This window comes from Scedosporium apiospermum (genome assembly GCF_000732125.1).
Source record: "Scedosporium apiospermum strain IHEM 14462 chromosome Unknown SEQ_SAPIO_0091, whole genome shotgun sequence".
NCBI lineage: Eukaryota > Fungi > Ascomycota > Sordariomycetes > Microascales > Microascaceae > Scedosporium > Scedosporium apiospermum.
This window is the reverse complement of record NW_015971792.1, coordinates 121,555-147,992: the sequence shown is the minus strand read 5'-3', so window position 1 is coordinate 147,992 and position 26,438 is coordinate 121,555. Positions and strand designations below refer to the sequence as shown.

At 52.2% G+C, this 26,438-nt stretch overlaps 6 protein-coding genes and 1 pseudogene across 6 annotated transcripts; 4 read left to right on the top strand and 3 right to left on the bottom strand.

Annotated features, from left to right (window-relative positions):
• Window positions 1-882: 882 nt before the first annotated feature.
• On the top strand, window positions 883-2,329 carry SAPIO_CDS4252 (uncharacterized protein; the record flags this gene model as incomplete). Its single annotated transcript, XM_016786847.1, has 6 exons — window positions 883-907; window positions 1,002-1,318; window positions 1,411-1,489; window positions 1,567-1,798; window positions 1,900-2,065; window positions 2,135-2,329. The coding sequence occupies 6 exons, from the start codon at window positions 883-885 to the stop codon at window positions 2,327-2,329; spliced, it is 1,014 nt and encodes a 337-aa protein (XP_016643449.1).
• A 288-nt stretch (window positions 2,330-2,617) lies between these two features.
• On the bottom strand, window positions 2,618-7,532 carry SAPIO_CDS4251 (uncharacterized protein; the record flags this gene model as incomplete). Its single annotated transcript, XM_016786846.1, has 9 exons — window positions 2,618-2,753; window positions 2,839-3,401; window positions 3,478-4,242; window positions 4,304-4,731; window positions 4,802-4,927; window positions 5,505-6,009; window positions 6,079-6,118; window positions 6,202-7,340; window positions 7,401-7,532. 9 exons carry the CDS (start codon window positions 7,530-7,532, stop codon window positions 2,618-2,620), a joined length of 3,834 nt encoding a protein of 1,277 aa, XP_016643448.1.
• A 3,013-nt stretch (window positions 7,533-10,545) lies between these two features.
• On the bottom strand, window positions 10,546-12,856 carry SAPIO_CDS4250 (uncharacterized protein; the record flags this gene model as incomplete). The annotated part of the gene is made up of 3 exons (XM_016786845.1): window positions 10,546-12,317; window positions 12,379-12,590; window positions 12,720-12,856. The coding sequence occupies 3 exons, from the start codon at window positions 12,854-12,856 to the stop codon at window positions 10,546-10,548; spliced, it is 2,121 nt and encodes a 706-aa protein (XP_016643447.1).
• A 1,999-nt stretch (window positions 12,857-14,855) lies between these two features.
• SAPIO_CDS4249 (Uncharacterized protein) lies at window positions 14,856-15,859 on the top strand (the record flags this gene model as incomplete). Its single annotated transcript, XM_016786844.1, has 2 exons — window positions 14,856-14,895; window positions 14,970-15,859. The coding sequence occupies 2 exons, from the start codon at window positions 14,856-14,858 to the stop codon at window positions 15,857-15,859; spliced, it is 930 nt and encodes a 309-aa protein (XP_016643446.1).
• A 3,038-nt stretch (window positions 15,860-18,897) lies between these two features.
• SAPIO_CDS4248 (C6 transcription factor) lies at window positions 18,898-21,147 on the top strand (the record flags this gene model as incomplete). Its single annotated transcript, XM_016786843.1, has 2 exons — window positions 18,898-19,037; window positions 19,116-21,147. The coding sequence occupies 2 exons, from the start codon at window positions 18,898-18,900 to the stop codon at window positions 21,145-21,147; spliced, it is 2,172 nt and encodes a 723-aa protein (XP_016643445.1).
• A 199-nt stretch (window positions 21,148-21,346) lies between these two features.
• Window positions 21,347-23,026, bottom strand: SAPIO_CDS4247 (Glycerol kinase; the record flags this gene model as incomplete). The annotated part of the gene is made up of 3 exons (XM_016786842.1): window positions 21,347-21,573; window positions 21,673-22,805; window positions 22,875-23,026. The coding sequence occupies 3 exons, from the start codon at window positions 23,024-23,026 to the stop codon at window positions 21,347-21,349; spliced, it is 1,512 nt and encodes a 503-aa protein (XP_016643444.1).
• A 1,050-nt stretch (window positions 23,027-24,076) lies between these two features.
• On the top strand, window positions 24,077-26,071 carry SAPIO_CDS4246 (annotated as a pseudogene; the record flags this gene model as incomplete).
• Window positions 26,072-26,438: the final 367 nt, after the last annotated feature.

The following is a 26,438-nucleotide window of genomic DNA, read 5'->3' as shown; positions in this document are numbered from 1 at the left end:
TCAATACTGGGGACGACCCTTCGAGGCACTCTCCAAAGCGGTGATGATGTGGCCCGGGATGTGATATTGAGTGGTCATTGGAGGAGCAACTCCTTGCGTCATGGGAGAGTCTGCAAGCCAAGAGATGTTTATCGCATAACTAGGTGCTAAGAGGCGTCAGGCTAGGCCGCTTACGATCCGTCCCATCGATAATCAATCTGACCATTCCGGATTTATTTATAACTGTGATCCGAAGTAGCTAGCTCATTGGATTTGTAAGGGATATGGAGGGGCAAGCACGGAGGAGTTAATCTACAAATCCTATTGATGCGGTGACATACGTCGAGTTGCTCTCAAGGAAGCGGCCGTGTGCGGGTCCGTCCGCATGCGAATATATGCAGCCACCATGCAGGTTCGTGAAGATTTAGTAACAATCGGTTTGCGTTCAGGAGTTCTCAGCCAGCTTCTCCTGTCCAAATCAAACCCGAAATATCTATGACTCTCTATCCGGGTCTCCTGATTCAGCTGGGCAAGCATTGATGGGACGATACACCGCAACATGTCGACATCTTCATCCTTCTACTGGGAATTTCCGTTCCCCACGAGGCCCCATTCGGACATCTTCATTAAGGAACTTATGGTTGAGCGGATGTGCTACTCCACCCAACCTCCGCATTTGACAATGTCCCCAACACGGGTCGACCACGAAGGAGCTCGTTGTTAGAAGGTGGACGTGGGTCGATCTTTCTGCTCGCGAGCATGTAAGGGTTGAGCATTTCCCAACTGCAAGAGGAGAAAAATCCAACATCTCTAACTCAAGTTAGGCATCATACTCAGCTCGCTCACAGCTCTCAATCGTCCTTCTTCACCGAAGTTTTCCAAGATTGTTACCCAATATCCACCATGTCTGTCGATCTTCTCTACCCTGGTACGTATATCAACAAGGATCAACACAAAATCCGACGCCTCCTCCTAGGCTCCGTTTTCAGCCGAATCTCTAACCGTATGCCTCTACTCTCTAGACAACAAAAACCGGGGCAGCCGAGTCAAGCAGCTGGTCGCCCAAATCTCCACCATCCAGAACGACGCTAGACTCTCCAAGGCGACCGTTTCAGACCAGCTCAAGGTCGCCGAAAGCAAGCTTACAGATGTTCTCCAAGCGCATGGATTGCAATCCCTTGATCAGTTGAAGAAAGAATTGATCGACAGCTTGCCCGAAGAAGTCAAGAAGCACTACTTGGACCTGGTCAAGCACTATGAGAAAGATGTGGCGGATGATACGCAGGTCATAGACATCATCGGGCTGGTCCTCACCGTCTCGGGGGTGTGGCCAGTACGGGTGAGTGAAAGATACCTGATCTATCCCGCCTTGCGATATGGGCTTCGTGATAGCGGACTAACTGACCATAATGGGCGTGCTCACTAGCCAAGTTGGTCCGGTTTGTCACCAGTGGCAAGGTCGCCGCAGCATTGGGATGTATTGTCCGGGCACTGGCTGTCCTCGCTACAGGTAATATTTGCCACATGAAACAATATAAACACGACTTGAGATAGAGGAGATGAAAAAGGTCGGTGCTAACCATCTAGTAAACTTGGCACGCGGGATAGATATTGAATCGGCCCAGAAGCTTATCAAGTTGGGCTCCGCTGTTATCAAGTCTATCTCACCCGACATTGAGTTGGGCGAGGCAGCGTTGAAGTGCCTCAATGTTGTCAAGGTCGCAGGAACGGTCCTTACAGCCCTGGGCGTGTTCATCGACGGCATCATCCTGATTATCGTGGCATTTAAGGGAGCCGAGCAGCGCGAACAACTTGAAGCGTATGTTCCCGCCGTAGCCCATTACCGAGAACCCTCTGCCACTTGTTTCCCATCTCCCCTTACTTTTCCTTCAACATCACCTCTGACCGTCTTTACGCTAGGGCAATCAACGTCCTTTCATACCGCCGCTTCAGCGCCCAGGCCGTCTCTCTCATGGGCGAAGTTTACGCGCAGTACATTTCCTCCCTGTACGCCCTGGTGGTGAAGATGAAGAAGAAGGCCGATATTGAGGACGTCGTCGACGAAACCTGCGATGACCTGAAGAAGGTACGTGATGCTCCATCGACAAGGAGGTTCGCCATTCGGTAAGGTTGGTTTTTTTTCTGGATCTGACAGCGCATGCAGGGGCTCGAGGGAGTGAATTTGGAATCTGTCTATGATTCCCTGAAGAAACTGGATGACAGTGATGCGAATACGTGGAACGAGAAGGATCCTACCAAGCAGGCTCTGGAGAAGTGGTGGGATGATGGCCATGATCCCACTCAATACAAGGGGCCTCTTCCTGACAAGCACCCGGATGGAAGGAAATAATGGGTGCCGTCCAGGATTCCGCCTTCTAATGGGTAACTCGGGTGCAATATGGTAAGGAAATTTCTGGTTCCTAGTTGTCATGCTAGTGCGTGGACTTTCGATATTCCACTAGGTCCTGCCACGCTCTCAATTCAGAATTGTTAAACTGCATTTCTTCGCGTTACCTCCGTAATGAATCGATGAATGTCAAATAACCTCTAGTCTCAGGCTCTGATAAACCCCATTATATTCGTTATGCAGGGGTACATGCCGGTATATCCTACATACAATCAGATGGACTATCCCTATCTAGACGCGCTTGTCGCCCTTCATCTGCGTTTCTTCAATCTCGTTTACCTCTTTTTCTCCTCCCTCGTCTTTCTCGAGCCCGTGCCTCCCTCCGAATAGCGTTACCCTCAGCCGTTCTATTGCAGTCTGCACCGTACTTCCGCGCCAAGATACAACCAAGCAGAGCCGCACAGAAAATCAGAGGTACACACTGGCTACGGCAATTTCCAGTGCGGTCCCACAATAGGCCCAGGAACAAGGCAATAATGCCGTTGTTGCGACAATATGGACTTCGCGTAAGCGTCAGCCCGATCCCCGCTGCCAAAGGCCCAGCCGTCTTCCAGAAAGGTCCCTGAACGACATCCCAATCCTCGCTCGACGGACCATCGCTCATGCTCAAATACGAAGCCACGAAGCTCAACGGCAAGAAAATAACGGTGATGAGCGTAAAGAGCAGAATGGCCTTATTATCCTCGTCACGCATAATGTTGGTTAAATCGCGAACACTTTCCACCAGATCGGCAGACCTCTCGAGCGTAGCGTCAAACAACTCGATCTGGTATTCCAGGTTGGCTTCCGTCCTGTTTATCATGTTTCGCTGGACATTGTAAGGGTTGCCGGGGATGCCATTGCCGCGGCGGCGGCGGTAGTCGTTGGGCGGTGGTATGAAGCCCGGGAGGCTGGTTAGATCTTCGCAGAGCTGGGATTGCCACTCGGAGATGGTCTTGAGTTTTCGGACTTCGTCTGTGAATGCTCCGATGGCTGGCACTTGAAGTTTCCTCGCATGGTTGAGGACTTCGGAGCTCTACGATACGGTTAACAAAGAAAAATGGACACGGAGAAATCTCACTAATACTTAGGCCGATGAGATAAATACTTACCCAGTTCTCACAACACGCCTCGTATATATCGCAGACAGTCATACCATTGTAGACGACATCCTGCGAAAGGTTCGAAATCATCTGGGAGGCGAGAGTTCCCAATGAAACCGGCTCAAAGTACCGAATGCCGTAGTCTATGGGCTTCAAGTCCCGGGCGAGTCGAAGGGAGCGCTCGGCATCCTTGATGAAGTCTCGCGCCGCCAAGCCGACCCGCTCTATCACGACACGTTTGTACCTGATATTCCATGGCATCTCGAGGAACTCGGTCTCGGGTTTCGAGACCGCTACTACGTAATGCTTCTCAACTTCATCAAACAGTAAAGGAAGAGCAAGAACATATACGAATATCAGCTCGAGAGCTGCGAAAAGGTCGCTTGGCACACCTTGGATCGGATCGCGAAAGACGCCGTCTACTACCCTGGCTTTTTGCATCTCGCAGCAGAGCTCGGACAGACGGGCCATGGTGTCGCGGCAGAGATCGAGAGTCGCCACGTACTCGGCCTCAAGAGCCGAGGGTGCTGCCTCGGAAAGAGTGACGATGCAGGACCGGACCTTCTCTTCGGGTGTTGCTTTTAAGGCGTGTCTTTTCCGTAGGTGTTTAAGGGCGCCTTCCTCGGACTGGTCGATTCGCCTGCGGCCGCAACGAGTGCAGGAGTCGAGGTTCAACGGGCCCTTGGAATATTCCGGACCGAGAATACGGAATAAATCCTGGCGCAATAGACATTTTTGGGAGTTGCTAGGTGTGTCAGTTGAATTGACCGAGGTCTAAGATGCAGTTAGTTTTCGGAGTTTTTGAGCATCGTCTGGTGGCACGCTCTGGCCTTACACGAAGCAGTCTTGAGAGGGAGTTAAGATAGTGTTGAAGAATCGGGAAGGACTTGGGGTTATTGTCAACGAATTCTTCCAGCGTAGACCTCGCTGCTGCACAAAAGTCCGTTGCTAGGATTTGAGCCCTATCAGAGAATCGGCTCGCATGTGGGAGCCCATCTCGCGTCGAGGCTGGTTTGCCGAGATCTAGGTCTAGTTGTGGAAACTCTTCCTTCAGCTGACTGACGAGGAACCGCTGGCTTTTTCTCAAGGCGAGTTTAATGCGCGCGAGACAAGCGGCGTTCCACTCGTGGCGTACTTCGTGGCCGGGATTTCGTGACTGTATTGCGGGTGGTATGCCAGTCCGCGATTTCTCGTCGGGATCATCGCCCCCGACACAGAATGGGGGTACTCGAGGGTCTAAAGCGCGAAGCGCTAGGCGCGAGTCTAAAAGTGTTCATTCAGTTGTTCTGTTCCTACTTGTTTGAAGCAGTGATTTTTCGATAATAGAACTTACACTCCTTTTTGCTGTCTGTGGTAGTGAAAACATCCGGTGGTACGTCAACGTCATCCAATTCCAAATCGTCAAGCGTGCTCTCGGCGCTTTCAGTTGCGATCGTAGACACTCCAACTTGACCTTCGGCTGGTGTTTTTGCGAACGTCCCAACTCCAGGCGCGGGTACCTGTCGAGATGGTCTGCGAGAGAGGTTCCGCTTCTTGGCGCGTTTGATTCTCCGGACCCGAATTCTGAAAGAAGGATTCTCGGCGCGACAAAGCCGACCAGGTCGACGCACTTATTTCGTTTTCCGCAATCGTCCACTAGTCGTAGAGCATACAGGTCTTGGTTTCTGCGGGTTTTCGACTCCTCATCCTCAACTACTTGTCGAAAGACCTTCAACAAAGTCGTTGTCAGCCAGCCAACTCAGCTCCCTCATGAATCGGTAGCTCCATCACGGGAAGGAAAAAGGAAAAGAACGCACGAAGAAGTTGTCGCATGAGTCTAGCGGGATCTTCAGGAGCTTCTTTGAAAGATCTAGAACTTCAATGGTCGGGTTTCGGTAGCAGGTTTGAATATCATTAAGAAGAAGATTATGACGGAGTAGCGGCTCCGATTGTGGGCAACCGTAGGTTAGTATGCCCCCTGGTTCGAGTTCGGCTCTCATGTTAGTTCTTTCGTTTCCTGGGAAAAGATAGACGGGGAAGGGCCATCGACAACTTACGGCCTTCAACGACCAATATCCAAACGTATCCAACCCAAAGCACATCTTCAGCCCCTTGACTCGACATCATGTTGAATGCTTGTTTCTTGTCTCTTTCAATCGATTTGTCATGGACACTAAATGTCTCGTGGAGTCGGCGCGCCGCGAGTACCACCTTCTTGTGCCGAGACCCAGTTGGACTGCTCGAAGCATCATCGCGTGGTGTAGCACGGGGACCAAGGAACTGGCGAACTCTACGCGCTATTCCCGGAGGCGATGAGGCGCCTTTGCCTCGGGTGTTCGGAGACGCAGTCAGGGCGTCGACATATAAGAAAGGCATCGAGATGAAGATGGCGGATCCGGGAAGACCGGGGCTGATTTGACTTCGGTTCTTCATATTGCATCGCAGGGTTACGCCACCAGGTTTCGCAAACGTTCGCTCACGGAGAGTGTCCATGAGCGTTTCGATTGCGAGTCCGGCATCTTGATCCTCCGCGGGGTTTATAAGATGAGACAGAGCGATATCCTATTCGATTAGGTCAGTGAGTTAATTTTGGCATTGGGGTGGAGGGGTGGGGTTTTCCAAGTTACATACCTCAAGTTCTTCAAGGTCCAAGGTTCCACTGGAGACATGGCTAGAGGTCGGTGATGGTTGATAGTCAGTAAAAAGAGCCCAAGGCAATCGAGAGCATAAACATCAGTTATTACAACAACCTACATCCACTTCATTTGCTTGCTAGTAGTAGGTGGCGGCCTGTCATGGTTATCCATGCGTTGACACTCCACAAGCTCAATAGAACTTGCCGGATTCCTCCTCTCATCCTTGTAAACGCGTGCCTCCCGAAACTCCAGTATCTCCAGAGGAGGCTCATCTTCCGACAGCAGAGCGTTGAAACGACCCGGAATCCTCCGAGGCCGCGCTGAGGCTCGCTTGGAGATGCACGTCCTGGGATCCGCGATACCCTCATCGGAATCCGTAGAATCATCAGATAGTTGGAATTGACGCCGTCGAACCTCCATCGAGTCACTGGACTCAGAATGACTACTTTCAAGCGCGTACGCAATCTCTGCCCTCGGACTGCAGGGAATAATTTCAGGCTCAGCTCTTCGCATTGTGTCTGAATCGGCAAAGTGATCCAACCCTACTGATGTCTCTCTCCTTATCTTTGGGGGTCGAAAGAAGCGGTCCCCCTGCCTTGGTAGGCCTGGTACGCCGGGTGGAGGGAAACTTCGAGCTAGAGCGCGGTGGTGGGCATGCCTCAAGGGGGCCCTCAATTCGGAGTCGGAGTCGGATTCCTTCGCTCGCGAACCATAGGCATATGCAGGCCGGGGAGCTCTCGCTCTCTTTTTTCGTTGTGGCTTCAGCCCGCCTGTAACCCAGGACAGGACCTTCTTGCTTCGCCCGGTAGACTTATGCGCATGCGGTAACGAGGCCAAGGAATCTGATCCCGACAAGGAACTCGTTCGGGAGGGAGGGCGACGGGTTCCTAGGCGTACCCCTGCCGCTGGCTTTGGGGGCGGGGGAACAAAGCGCGGCTCAGGAGGAGCCCTGGTACCATGTAGAAAACCATCGTCAGAATCAAGCAACTCAAGCAACCTATCCCAGGAGTCCTCCTCCTTCCTTAGCGGTGGGGTTGGGCCTGCTGGTGGTACTGAGGCTGGTGGTGGTGCTGAAGGAACGGGCCACAGAGCGATGTTGACTTTTAATCCGGGTCGGGCCAGAGACTCCCACAGCCTAGGAATAATAACGGCATTTTCCGGACCCAGGATGTCGTACTGGGCCTTGATGAGCTGTTCGCGCAACTCGTCCATACCGGGCGCCAGTGGGCAGGATTGGGAAATGAGCATCGCGCGGGACTGAGTGGTTCGGTCAATATTCTGGCCGGTCTTGCGCCTGGAAAAGTAAATAAAACTTACCTCCCATGTCTTCACTTTCTCAAAGGGAAAGGCAAGCGTTTGTTTGAGAGGATCAACGACGTAGATCACGTCTGCGCCGTCGCCGTCGCCGGCGTTGGCGTGATGCGACTCCGCTCCAGGAGCGGTGTCCATCTTTGAGGGCTAGCGGGAAGTACCAGGGCGATATGTCGAAATCGAAATCACGTCGAGGGGCAAAACAAAAGGCATAAGATCAGATGGACATATCTGTGCTTATTGCGACATGCGATCAACCAATCAGCATGCAGCGCGCTCATTCAGCTCACAGGCCTCTGCGTGCCACTGAAAAGGGGCTATCGATAACCGAGTTTCCCGTCCACTCGGACGCGGTAAAATAGAAGAAGATAGGACTGAAGCAGAGTGTCTCATCAAGGAACCAGTCTTTTTTTCCTTGGAATAATTATACTTCCCGCCAATACTGCCTCCACAATCATGCTGCTGCAGTATTATACGCTCTCTCCCGAAATCACTCCGACTGAGGCGACCAAGTCCGCTGGAAATGGTGAAAAAGGCCATCGGCCCAAAATGTGGAGATACGAGTGTTCCCACGGGCCTTTGACAGACCGGGTGCGCGTAGAAGTCAGTTCTTGTCGGCTTGAGAGAAGGCCCCCATCGCGGTGTGCAGCCCTTCTACCACGGATCTGTCTTTAAGCTCGCCCTCAAGAGCTCCGGTTAGCTAGTGGCATTAAATAAGATAGCAGATAAAGAGAGACTCAGGCAAGAAGTGTTGTGTTCTACCTGAGGATAGAAATTGATTTGAGGTTCACAAAACCATAATGTGGCCGATTAACACGGGCAATGTTGATATCATAGGTGGGCGATGGCCTAGTAAACCTAACATTATTGCCTCCGCCTTACTAAATACTACTAACCTTCACACTGAATCAAAAGACACGTCGAGACTCTAGGATTTCATCCATAACTTGGTAACAACTTATATCGATAAATAGAGTTCAGAATGTCAGTCAAGACGCTGGCTACTGGGTGATCGTGACGGCCTTTGTCGGAATATACTAACATGGGCAATCACAACGGACCTGGTCCATTAGAAATATCAGATACTATTGACGATGGGCGCCGGCTTCTCTCCTATAATGACAACTTCCCTATGGGATTGCGGGATGTCCTTCTCCAAATAATCGATACTGTCTTCTATACTATCCTCACCCTTGGTAGGGGACGCAATATGATGAAAACCTTGATAAACCGGACAGAGCTGGAATCCATTCTGCGGGCCATGGCGTGTCGTCTGGTATACGCAAAAGAACGTCGGCTGGCAAAGGGTGTTGGTGCTTCGGTCACGGTCGCCGTGCTAGGAGATATGGTGGCGGACAGAACCAGGAAAGTTGGAAATCTCATCCAAGAGGCCGGCATTTGCGATTTGTTGGAGCAGAACCAGACAAAGGCTCCGACTCCGAGACGACATATGATTCCATGCTTGGGTCTGGTAGGAAGTAAGGTTAGATCGGAGATGGAAATGGGGACTGGGAAGAGACCGACATGAAAGACGACCATTTTCCCATTAGTGGGCTGTTAAGCGAAGCATTCGCCGCCCCTCCAACTACATTTTGGCGGCTTGCGAACAGTCCTTAAAGGCGACGGCTTGCTGTTAGAGTAATGCACAGAGGAGTCGGAGAATGAGCTGGGGAATGAGTCACGCACCAGATAGTGAACTCCGTCCAGCTTGACACAAAGGTATGATTTGCCGCCGTTGTTTTGTTCTTGCAGTCATGAGCGCTCCCGAGACTTCAACTATCCGACCCCTGACAGCCTTCAAATTTGTCCTTGTCTCATCCGACACGACCTTGGTTGCTACAATGCCTGGTGTTGCGCGACGGGCATTGCTCGGAGAACGAATCGTTTATAACGTCTCCTCTTAAAACACCTATTCCGGTTTGGTCTTGGGCTATTGCTTTGGTCTCCTGCGTGCGTTGTAAAGGCTGGATTCTTGAGGAATTGGGTCGTTGAGTGATCGATTGGTAACGGAAGTGATTTACGAATTGCGTTATGGTCAGCTTAAGTAGTAAAAACTATCAACCTACCCCCTCGCGTACCGACAGGGGCTCTCCAAGACCGGCATCGTTCGGTGTCCTAAACCCATGAGGACCAGGCTCTATTGCGTCATCTCACGAGGCGATGATTAGATGGGATTGAGTGCGATGAGAATGTGGGGGAATGAGACCAGGCTCCGGAAGCTAGGCAGAAATGGACTTCTTGCCCAGGCGTCCGATTCCGCTCAGCAACCTGGACTACAGCATGATGGTGTGCAGAAAGAAGGTGGCTGGCTTGGCAATCCCAGACTACCAAGCAAGAGCTGGGAATCGATTTTGTTTTCACAGCCGAGAGGGAAAGACGTAATGCACCACCGGCACAGCCTGGCCCGACTCTGCATAATATTGATATGGAAAGCACCAAGCAGCAACATGGGGAAGTTGTTTTCGGTGTTATCAAGCGAAAGAAGTGGGTAGAAGCCACAATAGTAAACGGGTACTCCTCCAATAGTTGAGTCGTTCGCCCAGCTTAGCTCTCCAAGTTCTGTGCTACAGGGGGCGTGAATATTATGAGGGCCATCTGCGCCGCCCTTACATGTGTGCACTCAAAAACTAGTAGGGTATACCCCATCAGACTTGTCGTGCTCTGGTACTTGGAATACGTTGGCCTGAGATTTCCCAAGTTGGAGGCACGGAGTAGCGAACACAGCTCGGCCGCCCACACAGCCAACCACAGCAGCGACAAGGCATAACAGATCAGTCTCGGGGGTAATAGGGTGTCACTGTTAGTTATGGCGGGCAACAAGGGGCAATGAAACGAAAAAGAATAAAAACATGGGAGGTTCAGGTTACGGGTCGCATATTTCCTCAAGTAGAAGTTCATCCATGACATTACTACCTGGATCGGTTCAATGGCTGGCCTCGAAATACGTCAGTATTGCACCCTCTCTTGAGTGAGTTGTGGTGGCCAGAACGCACCATGAGTCGGCGGGAGTCGAGACCATAAAGAAGAAGAAGATTGAGATGATGGCATGAAACATAAAATTGAAAACTATATTCGATTCCCGCATTTGCGTCCATGTAATGGGCTGTCAGCATCTTTGTGCTGCTATAGCGAAAGGACAGACCGCAGTCTTTCAAGTTCGAATGACTGCCTCCGCCCCATGTTCGAGAAGATACAGGACAACATCCTCGTGTCCGCCCTGGGAGGCAAGCCACAGCGGAGTGATTTGTTTCGTCACTTCGTCCCCCTTGCAAGGCGCATCGATCCCTCCGCCAAACTGCTTGAGCAGCTTCACCACCTCCAAGTGCCCATTCTGGGCTGCTTGGTGGATTGGACGGCGACCTGTGCTTCGGGTTGCGGTCTGTTTGGCTCCTTTGATCAAAAGCAGCCTCACAATTTCTACATGGCCTTGCTGAGAAGCTAGCCATAAAGCAGTCGCGCCGTCCTTTTCCTCGATGTGAATATCCGCCTGGCGTTCAATCAGAAGCTCCACAACGCCCAGGTGGCCCTGTTGGCAGGCGAGCATCAAGGGCGGCCAGCCACTGATCTCGACATTGTTTACCTTGCCTCCGTGCTCGATGAGCAATCTCATTACGTCCGCATGCCCATTCTGGGCAGCTTGGTGCAGGGGGGACCGACGGGATTCGGTGGCCATATTGTTCGGATTTGCGTTGTTCCTGAGCAAAATCTCTGCGATGTCCCTATGCCCCTGCTGGCATGCGAGCCAGAGAGCCGTCACGTTGTCGTCTTCTCCAGCATCAATCAGGGCATTGTTGTCAACTAGGAGCTGCACAATGTCAGTATGTCCATTCTGAGCGGCCTGGTGGATCGGGTGGCGGCCCCAGTTGGAAGTTCTCGCATTCACGTTGGCCCCAGCATCGATCAAAAGCTGGGCAACTTTCAAATGGCCCTCCTGGCATGCCAGCCAGAAAGGCGTGGCTTTATCTTCCTCCATGACATCTACTTTTGCTTTGTGCTTTAGTAGGAGGTCCACGACCTCCAGATGTCCCCCCTGAGCGGCTTGGTGAAGAGGCCCTCTATTGACATCCACAGCTTGAAAGTTGGGATCAGCTCCTTTAGACAGGAGGAGTTTGGCTATAGCTTCGTGACCACCTTGCGCGGCCAGCCAAAGAGGACTCACTTGCTGGCCATTGTGGCTATCGGGGTCTGCACCGCGTTCGAGAAGAAGCTGTACGACAGTCAAATGACCTCCCTGGGAGGCCTGGTGAATGGGCCCTCGGCCATTCTTGGGAACCTGAATGCTGGGATCCGCCTCCGCATCGAGCAGGACGCGAGCGACGTCTATATGGCCCTCCTGGCTAGCCAGAAACAGAGGGGTTTCCCCAAATTGCCCTTTCAAATCACAGCAGTTTGGTCTGGCTCGAAGCAAAGCTTTGACAATTGACAAGTGGCCATTCTGAGCGGCCTGATGGATTGGCTGGCGGCCTGGTGCGGTATGACGCGATCCACTTGATTGCCGGTGAGGCCTAACGCCCGTGCCAGGCGATGGGGCGTTGACAACAGAATTAATCGGGTCCGGCTGTAGAAGGAACAAATCCAACCACGAGTCGTCTGAGGGCTCCGTCATTAGCAGCTCCGGTTCGGTTCTCACAGGCATGACAGCTTCCAATGATGGGTGCATGACCGTATTTTCCGGGGTTAACTGGTCAAATCGTAGCATTGATCGCTGCTGAAAAACCTGGGGTGTTTGGGTGCCTACGACCGTCATCGTGGGATACGCCGAACCCTGGCTCGTGTGGCTCCCTCCAAACCCCAGGTTTTGGAAAGCTGCAGTAGACTCTAGCGTTCGAGCTGCGATTCCAGGCATAACGCCGTAATTATTGACATCCTGCAGAGCCCTGTTCATCCCCAATGAAGGGGCAAGAGTGCCCGTCGCCGTCATACCTGAATGGCTCTGGGTCAGCAGTGACGTCGTAGAAGTTTCCAATTAAAAGGGGGATCATACCAGTAGCAAGAGAGGCGGCGGTCTTGTGGCGCTTGACATGTCTCTGTATCTTTGAACTGGGAACGGCGATCCCCGAGGAAATGACTATCTCGTCCGCGGCGTGGCCTTCCTCTTCGAGGCGTCTCTTCTTCTCGTCAGCTTCGAGGGCTTGCGCCGCCGAGACATATTTCCTCAAGCCCCAGTCCCGAAACTTCTTCTTGTAAATGGCTTGGCTAGATAATGGTCATTAGCCTGGGAGTGGGATGGTATGCGGAGGATGATGAACTAGACTTGACATAATTCAAACGTGAGGTATGGGGAACAAGGGGGCTTCAGAGGCTTAGGCCCTTGACGACACTCACGTTGCGTATAAACCCTTACTCTCCATAAACTTCATTAAATCTTCCAATTTCATGAGGGGATAAAGTTTGCAGATATCATCTTTGTGGGTTTCCCATTCACCGGGGCTGGGTAATGGTTTCTTCTCACTTGAGGCCATGAGGGGAACTCTTTCGAGAAGTTGCTCGTGCTAAGTTGATAATTCTAGGGAGAGATGATGGACAAATTCTAGTCCTTATTCCCCTCGCTAGGTAGATTTTCTCCAAATGAAGAAGTTCCAAGGTCAAGGAAGGTTTTGCGAAGGTGAAGTGCCTAGAGCCGAGACAAAGATTTTTGTTGATTCCCGGTACGAGAAGGCTTCTGGCAGAAGTATCGGTCGATTGGCAGTAAGAAGAAAAGCGGGCATCTATGTAGCCCAGTTCGGACCAGTACTCATTGGCAGAAACGTTTGGCCTGTCAAAAGTTGCAACTTTTGACGGCTCGCCTCACATTTTCTTCCCCATCTTCATGCAAAAGTTGCGTCCACGATGACGTGGACGAGAGGGAGGCTGCGGCGCAGGTTTAAACTGTAACTATTCAGGAAACCTATGAAATTAGAGAACTTGGAAAATTTTCACTTGTATTCGCTTTCCAAGGATTTTGTGTGTGTGAGTGTGTGTGGCTTTGAAGCACTTTTCTTTCAATAATGGCGGTGGCTGTGGAGTGTTCCGGGATTTGCGCTCCCTGGAATCCCAAATGTGAAGGTTTTGTGCATCGCAATGTTGATGTGGAGGATTCCCTTCTTGGCCTAGAGTCCTAGAATATGAAGCAACGAAAGTAGCACGTAGTTTTGGCAGCGCTCGAATGTCTCAGTGGGTTTTGGTCGAGGAAAACTGCAGAATTGAAATCTCCGATGATGCATAGCAACCATCTAGTCCCTTACGGCAGGGATATGCGGACAAGACGCCGCTCGCTTGGCTTATGACGAAAAAGACGCAGATTCAGCTTCCATGGGCTCATCCGAAAAGTGACAGCCGGTAGGCGAAAACTTCAGCTGAGTGGAGGCAGGGAAGTTGCCAAAGTTGCATCATGCCAAGGCAGAATCAGGCGCACCTCAGGCTGCCCCTCGCTCCGCCACGCCGGAAAAGCGAAATACTTTTGTCAACTTTGTGTCGTCAGTTGTCCTGACAAAAGTTTTGGGAAAGAAGGCTCGCTATTCAAGTATTAAAAGGCCTTGTTGCTCTAGCTTTGTACTTTCTGAAGTGGTATGAGTCCCGTAACATCTTCGAATTCCCTGATGGCGAACAAGTCGAGGACTTGTCGAACTTCCACAAGTAAACAAAACATTGCCCATCAAAACATTGCCCACCAAATTCCCAGTCTTCCAATCCCCCAATATTGTTTCATCTTGACTACCAAGTCACCAGTGCCCCTTGTCCAGTTCCGCTCTATCTCCTCCATAGTATACTTCTTTATTATCTCTTGCCATCATTCCGCAAAATGTTGGCCTCGGCCGAAGTGGTTCCTGCCCGGGAATTCCAAAGCCCATCTAGCGACGGCACCTTTGTGAATGAGGTACGGCCTGCAAATAAGTTCAAGATAGAGGTCCAAACTCACTCTCCTTTGCAGGGAGGACCGCGTACTTCGCCTCATCCCGATCTTTCACCCACGTGTGACCGTACCGAGGGGAAAAAGCCGTCCACTCCTTTGCTGGAAGAACCCTCAGGACCTCCCAATAGACGAGACAGTCTTGACGCTTCAGAAACAAAAGATAATGGTGAGTCTTTCGGGGGCGGCTAAGCGTGTCTTAAACAGGCTAACAAATGACAGGATTGAGCCTACCCTCTCCGTTAAAGAGGGCTTACGATTCTGATTCAGGGCCAGGACCTCTTTCGTGCGCTACGGAGCAGCAGACTCAGTCGAACTCAGTTGATGAAATTAAATTGTCGCCAAATAAACGCGCCCGGCCGGATGAAGGGTCTTCGACGGCAGCAGGTGTCGCATCTTTGCCGAATGATGAAGAGCATGATAAGCCGGATCCAGGATGCGCTCATGATAGTGGCGGCTTCGGTTCGCTCATGTCATCATTGCTCCTACGCTTAGAGCAAGATATAGTCCCGTCTCACCTGCGGGATCAGTCACCAAAGCCAGAGCGAGGCGATATTGAAGCAACCTGCAATATGTGGGAAAGGCAGCTACTCGACGGTGTCGTAAAGACAGGTATGTGCAGCCCACTTGAATGTGTGGAATTCAAGCCTGTTTCAGGTAGGGACTGCTTCTGACTTGCCAGAAAGACCGCATCAACGAGACATGGGATGATGTCCATATCCACGCGTCGATAAAGCGAGCGCTTCAGAATCTCACGCTCAACTTTCTGGAGCCTGAGGAGTTTAAAACTGGCATCCTGTCGAGGGCTTCCGCGCCCAGCGTATTGCTCTACGGCCCTCCGGGAACAGGCAAAACCCTGGTTGCCCGGGCATTTGCCAAAGAGAGCGGGGCCTGCGTCCTTGAGGTGTCCGCCGCCGACGTCAACCAGGAGGCCTGTGGCCAGAGCGAGAAGATCATTCGCGCCATCTTCAGTTTAGCCAAGAAGCTCATGCCGTGCGTTGTCTTCATCGACGAGGCGGATGGAATCTTTGGGAAGCGCGTATCCGGCGAGAAAAGCTGGGAGAGGTCAATGAAAACCCAGTTCCTACGCGAGGAGACGGACAAAGAAGGCGTCGTCCTCATTGCCGCCACGAATCGGCCTTTTGACATGGATGACGCTTCCCTCCGCAGGTTTCCTCGCCGAGTCCTGCTCGATATACCAGAAGTCGAGGAGCGCGAGGCGATATTGAAGCTTCAGCTACGGGGTGAGGTTTTGGCAGAAGATGTGAACCTTCGCCAGATCGCACGGGAAACCCTGCACTATACCGGCTCTGATTTGAAGCACGTGGCATACCAGGCAGCAGTCATGGCTGTGGAGGAGCGTCGAGGCCTTGCCGAAGAATCTGTGCCACGCCCCGGTGGAGATTCTCCTCCTCCGGAATCAAGGCAGGGGCGGGCCGCGGGTGCGAGGGTCATTCATCAAAGGCACCTCGAGGGTGCAAAGGACGTTATCAGACCTGGAGTGTCAATGGAAACCTTGAAGCAAATCCGTGAGTTTCATGCCCGGTATGGCAACACTGCTAAATTGGAAGACTAAGAGAGGTATGTTGTACATGGCAACACGATCAGGATCAATGGTTTGACGCGGCATGGCAAGGGAATTAGACTTGGGACAGAGGCTAGATGGAAAGCACAGGCATGATTCAAAGGACACGACGGAACGATATCACCACTATTTAGTGCGGAGTAGGAGTTAGAATACCCATCAATTCACCATTTGTTCAATCACATCTGGGGATCTTTTTCCCTGCTCGTTTCCCCCCAATTTCCTTCTCCGGGCTGGCCATGTGTCGCTGGGCAGTGTGGGCTGCATCGTCACCTTCGTGATCTTTGTATGTATCGACGATGTTTACATGCAACGCATCCCCGTCCAAAGCGCTGTTGCGCCCATGGGCCCTGTAAAAAACACACTCCCCAAATAAGACCTGGCCATGGGTTGGATGTAGATGGGGCCAAAAAAAGATCCATTGAGGGACATTCTAGATCGCCCATCAATTAAGACTTTGGGGGACGGTCCCAGACACATCTCCAGCCCAGCTGCTCAGCCACGTTCCTGTGAAAGCTTTCTCAGTTTTTCCTTGAGGTGTCTGAGAAACGAAGTTTACCTCCGAAGTGACCTTGTTCCTTTTACAGAAGGGGATATTTTTTCTTAAAAATATCCCCTTTCCAGATTCATCTTTGAGAAAAGTATCCCCTTCTGTAAAAGGAAAGTAGAGTTCTAGTACTCCTTTGTACTCAGGGGTATGAAGCTAGGAATAAACGCACACCCTCTGAACCCCTACCTCCTGGAATAATTAGTTCCTGCTCTGGTTATGTGAAAGTAAGAACCAAGTACCAAATCCGGAGCACTGTGTTAGCCCCCTTTTTTTCGCTTTGTGACACCAAATTTTGGCAGTCGAAAATTTGGAGCCCAAAATTTGTGAGGTCCAAAATATTATGAGGCCCAAAATTTGTAACCAAAATTTCGACAGTCAAAAATTTGGGAGCTCAAAAATTTGGGAGTTCAAAATTTTGTCAAGTCCAAGACTCATCACCCGCTGCGAACTTTTGCTTGGGACGGAAGTTTCGCATGAAAAGTTTGGCAAAAGTATCAGCCATCGGCTAGGCCTTCCCCGATGGCATCTATCCGGGACATTTCTTGGCCACATCTTATCAAGTCTTCATAAGGAAAACTTTTGGTTTCAAAACCGCGCACTTAGTATTTCATTCCTATTCCTCGCTCCTGGCGGCAAGGATATAAACCAAGATGATTCCTCTCTTGTCGAGTTGGACTCTTCTGCTGGTTCTCTCTTGCTAAACTACATGCTCAAACTACATCTCGATCTGGCACTTCTCACATGCCCGCACCCTCAGTTCGCAACTCAGTACCTATACAGTCGTTTCTCCTATCGATCAACCCATCTCTATTAGACACGTCGAGACCGTCACAGTCTTACCAACGCCGTGCCCAAGATGTCTAGACCTTCTCATAGTGTGAGACTCGTTCCGCTTTCCCTCGGAGAACCTTTTTTTTTTTTTTTTTTTTGTTTTTGGCCTAAGATGATATAGATAGACGTTAACTTATTTCACTTCCTAGTCACACGATAGCACGACAATGGAGCGCTGGCTCCTCGAAACCCCCAAAGAGGAACCCTTTCATGGATTATCAAGTGGCTCCTCGACTGAGCTCACTCATCCTTCAGTCATACCCGCGGAGGCATCTGGTCATACCCTACATAATGTGGACGTTGGTGATATTATTCTTGTTCATTCGGCCACTTTGATGGAAAGCCAGAAGTCAGGTACAGGCTGAGGTACAGAATACACGAAGCCGATGTCTCAATTTCGCATCCAAGGAAAGATGACGGAAAGGGGGGAGTATTCTAGAACATGATGTTTATACAGTTTCCCGGCAGGCGTCAGGATAGATCTACTACATATGTCTCACCAAGCCCTTCCCAGGGAGTTTGGGCTCCTAATTTTACACATGTATAACTCTCAAGGACGCTGGGGATTAAGGTTGATGGACTGATTTGGAAAACGTTCAAGGTCATACGTGTTGCAAACCATCCGTTATGCAGTCTGTCCCTGGTTCTTTCTAGTTTCTGCCAACTCCGATATAGCCGAAAAATCTATCTTACTTTGTAGTATCTATTGCAGAATGTTTGTTCGAAGGAACTGCGTCATCGCTGAGCAGAAACTTGTTTGTCAGGAGGATCCTCCTGATTATGACATCTGTCTCTCAGGCACCACGACATCCCCTTCTGCTTTGTTGTGTAGGCAGAGCCGATGCTCCTAACTCCGACAAGGAGTAAAAATATCGTAAAATATCAGCCCCTTCCAACAGCGTCTATTAGGGCGGGATCACTGCTGCAGAGATGGCATCGGACGGCACGAACCGAGAGCTCGGGATCGTACGACTCTCCATCAGAATCCGGGGTAATCTCAGATTCCCCGCAGACAGCACAACATCTACGGAGCAAAATAGATTGGAGGAGGTGAGAGGACCGATCTGGCGAAAGCGTCCGAGGACGTTTTCATGTACTTCTTACATGCCTGGAGACCCCCGCTTGGAAGCTGTGGGAAGAGGCGAATCCCAGCCATCATTCTGTTCACACTTAGAGTCGAAATTCCTGACAGACTTTTGGTTGGGTTACTCTGACCAATTGAGTCGTCGACGGCGAGGCGGTCCGTCAAACTAATGCAGACCAGAAGCGGCCCACTATTTCAGGGGTCACGCCTGTTCATTTTGTGGGGGGTTTGACCGCTCGATGGGGTATAGGGGCATCCCTGAGCACTAGTCGAGCCTTTGATCCCACCTCGGTTGCCAACACCGAACTGAACCCGAGCCATTTTTCCAACCTGAAGAAAGTGCAGACAAGCGATCGGCGAGGAGCGAGACCAACGAGCGTAGGAGCGTGAGCTTCAAGAGTGCCCTGTAAGTTGCTTCGTATCAGATACTCAGCTTGTAAGCTTTGATGCTTTCACTCACCCTAACTTTTTGACCCAGTGACGGGATTGTTACGTGTGCATTTTGGGGAATTTTGTTTCCCCGCAATACATGAAAAAAATTCGGGCGTGAACCTTCAGCGAGTAATGCAGCCCGCGGTTGAGAGATGTCCGTCCGTCGTCGAGGAGTCACACCCCTCAGAGTCGAGTGGAGAAGACGATGGAACCCTCGACACTACTAGTCCTTCGCCGAGAAAACGGAAGAGAGATGAGAACACGACACCATCGTGAGTGTACCAGCGTCCACGTCGCCCGTGTTGATCGCATGCCCGTAGAGAATCTAACGCGGGATTTTGCCTGCCAAGATGTGAGCTGTGCAAGGCCCGCAAGGTGAAATGCGACCGCGCTAAGCCCGCGTGTTCGTGGTGCGCACGACGCAACCGCATCTGCGTCTACCTCGAGCGACAGAAGCCCGGGAGTCGCGCCACCTTCGGGCTGGAGCTGGAGGCACAGGCCAGCAGAACACAGTCTCGGCTTGAGGAGCTGGAGCGACGGTTTGATGAGCACCTGGCTGCCGGCCGGTGCGATGATACTACGGCTCGCCCGGCCTCACCGCCGCCAAGCCATCGGACACCATCTATCCGTGCCTATGGTGGTGAACATGCGAGCCACCGCGGTGTACTGGCCTACGACCAAAGCTCTTCCATAGCTCAGTCTCACAGCGCTACCCCCGTATCAAACCCGTACCCGAGCTTAGGGCCCGGGAGCGAGAGGGACGCCTATGGCATGCGCGCAAATACGCAGTCACATTCCGGATATCCATCCATCATACAAGACTGTTCGGCGTCGAATAGGTTGGGGACTCCACACGCCGAACAAACTTCGTCAGTCCTGGTAGTTGACGATCTTCCTCCACAAGACATGCTTTACACTCTCACAGATCTCTACTTTAAGCATTGTAATACGTGGTGCCCGATCCTGGAGCGCAAGACAGTCTTCAGCGTTTTTGATACCTACCCACGCATCTCGGAAGAAGACAGAGTCCTCCTCCATGCCATCGTGGCAACGACGCTGCGATTCTTCCGTGATGCCCGCATGGGCCCAGAGGCTAAGATCCGGCAATACGCCATCTCCAAAAGGGCAGTGCAGATGCATTCCCTCGAGCATCTCACCGTGCCTGCGCTGAGGGCTCTCGTCGTCCTCTGCCTCGACATCTTCGGCACCCAGAACGGTCCTTGTGGAGGGGTGCTCATGGCTTCGTTGTCCGAGTCGGTTAAGCAACTAGGCTTATGCGATGAAACGAGCGTATTTTTGGCTTGCGAGAGTTCTGAGGACGATACGACTCGCTCTGGACTGGTTTTCAAGTTGACCACCGCCCAGCCTGGATCGTTCATAGAGGATGAAGGGCGACGCAGGCTTTGCTGGATGGTCTACATCCTAGATAAATATGCAACCGTGGCAGCGGCCATCACTCCCGACTTTACTTTTGCCGATCACCACATGAGAAGAGTTCTTCCCTGCTCGTACGACTTATTCTCCCGAGACATACCGGTCGAGACGCACTGGTTCGGCTCACCAGGGGATCTAGACGGCGAAACGAGACTGTCGATGATTAACAAATCCGAGAATCTAGGCAGCTTCTCCTATCACTGCGAGGTCGTCAGGATCCTTAGCAGAGCACATGATTTTGCCACTACTCCATTGGATATCTACTCACCCTCCGAGACTGCCAACTGGCGCAACACATACCGCCAACTAGACACAACCCTGGACGGATGGCTGCAAAGTCTTCCCGGGGAATACAGCCGCCTATCTGCCCTCTGCCACACCGACCCCGCCAGTCGCGTTGCCAACTGGTTTATTCTGCACAGCGCCTACGTCGTCGCGGTTGTGCGACTCCACTCACCTGCCGCCTACCCCGTGGCGCAATCGCATCTTCTCGTTCCCTCAGACTACGCCATGCAGCGGTGCATTTCCGCCGTGAAGAGTCTAGGTGGCATCGTGGAGGACGTGCGTGCCGGCGATGGATTGGATCTTCTTGGGCCTCTTTTCGCCTCGTCCCTCTGGATAGCCGCTCGAGTGCTCCTTGTTCATGCCGCCACGCTCGGGGAACCAGTTGATCCTACGATTGATCTATTTGTCGCTACGCTTGAAGACATGGGGAGGCACTGGAGCGTGGCAAGTCGTTACGCCGAGGTTCTCTCGCGGGTGGTCCGCAGCGGGAGGCAAGGGAACGGGTCTTGGGCGGCTATGAGGAGGAGCGCGCATGATTTGGTTAATCTCACGGCGGCGAGGCGGGAGTCCGGCTTGGGACTGATGTCTACGCAAATAGCGACGCAATGGGAGCTGGATAATATCGAGGTGTTTGCCTTTTTCAATTATCCGAGGCACAGATAGCGACGATATGGACCAGCAATCAACCTTGGCCGTTCTGTAACTTAGATATACTCTTTGGATACTTCATTCACAGGGAGATTATCCAGTTTAAGATTCGTTCTTGTAACCGAGCCCTTTCGGTTATTTCCACTCTTGTCCCTACTCAGAACGGATGGATGGGGACCTTAAAAAAGCCACATAGACACTGAGTCCATAAGCGTCAATCCAGCCATCCTCTGCTCATCTTGACTGCCTTCTCCCATCGAGAAAAGCGTGTGCTTGCCTCCTCTGCTGTAATCTTCGGTTGGAAGACTGCGAGTCTCTTCTCAAGCTTTTGTAGATCTTCGAACCCGCTCCAAATGCCGACTGCCATGCCGGCGGCAATAGCTGCCCCGAGCGCCGTAGCCTCGAGCGTCATGGGTCGCTTCACCGGGATGCCAATCATGTCTGATTGTGTCTGTAAAAGTATTGTTAGCCTTTTCAACTCTCAAATGGTGGTATAATGAGTGCGCCTTACCTGCAGGACGAGGTCTGAGTGGCACATACCTCCGTCTACAGCCAGATCCTTCAGAGCACTCCCGCTGTCCTCAGTCATGGCATCGAGTATGGCCTTGGTCTGGTAACATGTAGCTTCAAGAGCGGCCCTGGCAATATGGCCCTTCTTCGTAAAAGCCGTCATGCCGAAAATGGTACCCCTGGCATCGTCAATCCAGTAGGGGGCAAACAACCCACTGAACGCAGTGACGAACACGACCCCGCCGTTATCTTCCACCGTTTCCGCCAACTTCGTCACCTCGCCAGGAGATCCAATCAATCCCAGATTGTTCTTGAGGAACTCGATAGTCGAGCCCGCAGCTGCGACACTCCCTTCCAAAGCGTACATGGCTTTACCCTCTCCAAAGTCGAATGCCACCGTTGAGAGAAGGCCGCGGGCGGAAGAGACGGGCTTGTGGCCGACATTGCAGAGGAGGAAACAGCCCGTTCCGTAGGTGTTCTTTGCGCGACCGGTAACGAAGCCGTTTTGGCCGAGCAGGGCGGCCGATTGGTCGCCGAGACAGCCGGTGATTTTGGCGCCGCGGAGGGAGGTTCCGAAGAGCGAGCCATATCCCTCCGCGTCAGATGACCGTAATATGAACGGCAGGTTCACTCTTGTGCGGTCAATCCCGAACCAGTTGAGCAGGAAATCATCGTATTGGCGGGTTTCAAGGTCCATGAACATGGTCCGGGATGCATTAGTAGGATCCGTGACGTGGACATTGCGGTAGACACCGCCGTTGAGCTTGTACGTCAACCACGAGTCGACAGTACCAAAGGCTAGAGTTCCGCGCTCATACGCGCTGCTGACCTCAGGCACATTCTCGAGTAGCCAGAGGAGCTTCGTCGCCGAGGGGTAGGTGGAAAGAGGGACACCGCATCTGGAGGCTAGTTCATCTGCGCCGGGACGGCACTTAAGTTCCGAAACAATATGTTGCGTCCGGACGTCGGTCCATACGATGGCATTGTGGAGGGCTTTGCCAGTTTGCAAATCCCAGACGACGGTGGTCTCCCGTTGGTTGGCGATACCAATGCTCTTGATCAAGTCGCAGGAGTACGGACCGAGCCGTTCGAGGGTTTCGACGGCGCCCTCGATGCACTGCTCGACGGAACTCACGAGTTCTTCTGGGCCGTGTTCATGCCAGCTGCCCTTCTGTCAGCGTTAAAAATCCAAGTTAATTGAGAGAGAGAGAGAGAGAGTTAGGCTCTCATACCCAGGGCGGGGGTACAATTGGGTGAAGGGGAGCTGATGAGAGGCTATAAGGTCGCCATTGGTGTTAAAGATGAGAAAGCGAGAGGATGTGGTGCCCTGGTCAATAGCCCCAATGAGCGGTTCATTCGATCTTTCGATGAAGCGAGAAGGCATATTACCCTCCAAGTGACTGCGATTCTTGGCTAGAAAGTGGGGAATGGTGATCTGGGATATATCATAGGGCACAGTAGATTCTGAAAATCAGGCAGATGGGGGCAAAAATGGTGAGATCGAACCAAGGATAGTGGGGAATGCCTGTCTCTCTCTCGAAACAAGCACTCGTATGGAGCACCTCGACGTGGATTTACGGAGAACCTCCCGTGGGGAAGACTTGAAGACTCTGGCGGACGCATGACCATTTCCCCCCACGGACCATATCCCTCGAGGGACTGAGGGAAGCGGGTCGATCATCAAGAGCATCGGAAAGAGTTATAGGCTATGAGGCCTTTACGAATTGTCGGGTCTAGCCGGTTGTCATCGAGATGCCAGAGCTTGTGCGTGTTGCTGGCGTACGATCCGGATGGGGAATAGAAAAGGCGCATGAGACGGAAACCTCGGCCGAAAGCACCGAACTTGAAGTGGGCCAATTCTCGATTGGGACCACGAATCTCGGTTCGCAATACCGACGTCCCCCGAAATCCCCACCAGCAATAAGGATTTGACGCCCCTTGCTTCGGCCATTTTGGATCCGTCACACATTGATAATTATGGAATCCCGAGATACCCACCCATTTATGGGGCCTTTGATTCGTCAAAATAGCTTGAGTCTCGCCTGGTTTGGAGAAAGATGCGGGCGTATTGCAGTCCTTGTGAGGTCAGCGTGGGCCGGCAGGTAACGGGAAAATTGTTTCTCTCATTCCACCCCCCCGCGTTTTCTCGGGCTCTAACGTCTTTCAGTCGTGCCTCGCGCATATATGTTTATGACTCGACCTGTCTAGACGCTCCCTGCACCATGTCTCGCGCGTTTCTTTAACTTTAACCCCTATGCGACCGTCTTGAGTTTTTTTCAGCTTCTCAGCTTTTCAACTTGTTCAATTCAGTCTTAACCCAAGCTGCGAGCTGCCCCCCCAAACACTCGCTGAATTGCTCCTTTCTTCTCAAGGAACACACCGAATCAGTGGAACATCACCCACGAGGCCCTCTAGCGGCCCATACACCACAAACATGAGCAAGTTCGGAAGTGTCATCAGGTCACGGATGGCTGCGGGGCTCGGTGCCGGTGCCGTAGCTACCACCATCTACGTCTACAACAAATCCACTACCATACCCAAATCTACTGCGCTTCCCACAGCAGAGCTCCAGCGCGACGTCTCCAACCGCATAATACCGCCCTCCTTTCCCAAAATCAAATCCCGCGCAGAACAGCTCGCCGATCTCCGTCAAGCAGGAGGAACGGCATCCCAACATGAGCAATACGATCTTCTCATCATCGGCGGTGGCGCGACCGGCACCGGCATCGCTCTTGATGCCGTAACTCGCGGCCTCAAAGTCGCCCTAGTAGAGCGCGAGGACTTCTCCTCCGGCACCTCCTCCAAGAGCACGAAGCTCGTGCACGGCGGTGTCCGTTACCTCGAGAAGGCGGTATGGAACCTTGACTACGCGCAGCTCGGGCTCGTCATGGAGGCTCTACGCGAGCGTAAGACGTTCTTGTCAATCGCTCCGCATCTTTCGTCCGCGCTACCCATTCTCTTGCCACTTTCACACTGGTGGCAGGCACCCTACATGTGGGTCGGCATAAAGATGTACGATCTTCTAGCGGGATCCCAGAGGCTTGAGGGTTCGTACTACATGAGCAAGGCGAAGAGTCTGGAGATGTGTCCTTTGCTGAGGAGGGAAGGGCTGATAGGGTCTTTGGTGTACTATGATGGACAGCATAATGATTCGCGAATAAACGTTTCGCTGGCGATGACGGCGGGCTTGTATGGCGCCACCGTGCTGAATCACGTTGAGGTGACTGATCTTGGGAAGGATGCTGATGGCAAGATTTGCGGTGCGAGGGTGCGCGATCTCTTATCTGAGGATAGCCAGAGCAGCGAGTTTTTTATCCGCGCTAGGGGTGTCATCAACGCCACTGGTCCATTTGCGGATGCGATCGAGCGAATGGATAATCCGTCAAAAAAGCCCATGATTGCACCCGCATCCGGTGTTCATCTAATTCTTCCCGGCAACATCTGCCCAAACGGTATAGGCATGCTCGATGCCGCCACCAGTGATGGGCGAGTCATCTTCGTCCTTCCCTGGGAAGGATACACCCTGGCTGGAACCACGGATAATGCCTGCCTCGTCGAGCAAAATCCCGTTCCTAGGCAAAACGATGTCGACTTTATCCTGAAAGAGACGAATAAGTTGCTGCGACCTGATTCTGCGCTCACCCACAAGGACGTCCTCGCCGCTTGGTCCGGAATCCGACCCTTGGTCAGGGACCCCAACGCGAAGAATACAGAATCCCTTGTCCGCAGCCATCTCATCGCCGTCTCTCCCTCCGGTCTCCTCTCGTGCGTCGGCGGGAAGTGGACGACGTACCGCCAAATGGCTGAAGAAGCCGTCGATGAGGCCATCAAGACCTTTAACCTTAAGCCCAAGACGCGTACCCTCCCCGATATCAGTGGCGCGAATCTTCCCAGCTTTACCACAAACGGGACTTGCATTAGTCGGCACGTCCGGCTTCTCGGTAGCCACGGGTTCACTCTCGCTCTCGAGTCTCAGCTGATGGAAGCTCACAATGTCGACGCCAGCGTCGCGCACCATCTCGCAACAAATTACGGCGACCGTGCCTGGGCCCTGCTCGGCGTGGAGTCTACCCTCGCGAAGAATCGCCTTCTTCCTCAGTTGCCCTTCATCGAGGCTGAGATTATCCACGCTGTACGATCCGAGTCGGCATGCACTGTCGTCGACGCCATCGCACGACGAACGCGACTCTCGTTCCTCGACGTGGAGGGTGCATTGGAGGCCCTTCCTCGCATCATCGATATCATGGCCGATGAATTACTGTGGAATGGGGCGCGCAAGGAGAAGGAGTGGAACGACGCGGTGAGGTTCTTGGAGTCTATGGGGTTGGAACAGTCTGGGCTGGGTCTACGCAGAAGCAAGGCTGTAAAAGCTGGTGAACCGGCCAAGCCGGGACGGACTGTGTCGTGGTTGCCGCAGGATACGTTGTAACTTATAATCGACTGATCTGTGGGCTACTATTTTCCCTTGGTTTACTTAAGGACGTAGACTGATAGAGAGCCTCAGAATCTTCACTCATTTTCTTTACTATTCTCATATTAAACCATAGCTCCAGGGGAAGTTAGAATATAATAAGGCGGGCAATCGAGGAACGTGGAATGTTGAATTGAATCGTTATAGAAGAGGAAGGACAACAAACGAACTCTTAGAATCATTCAAGACACGCTTCTCACAAAACACCAGTCCTCCGGGTGATCTTGGGATATGAACGTTCAATTTTTTCTCAGCTTTGAGCATTGCACAGCCATCACATCTCCATTTCGCGGACACAACAAAGTCCCATCAAGCATGACTCTAC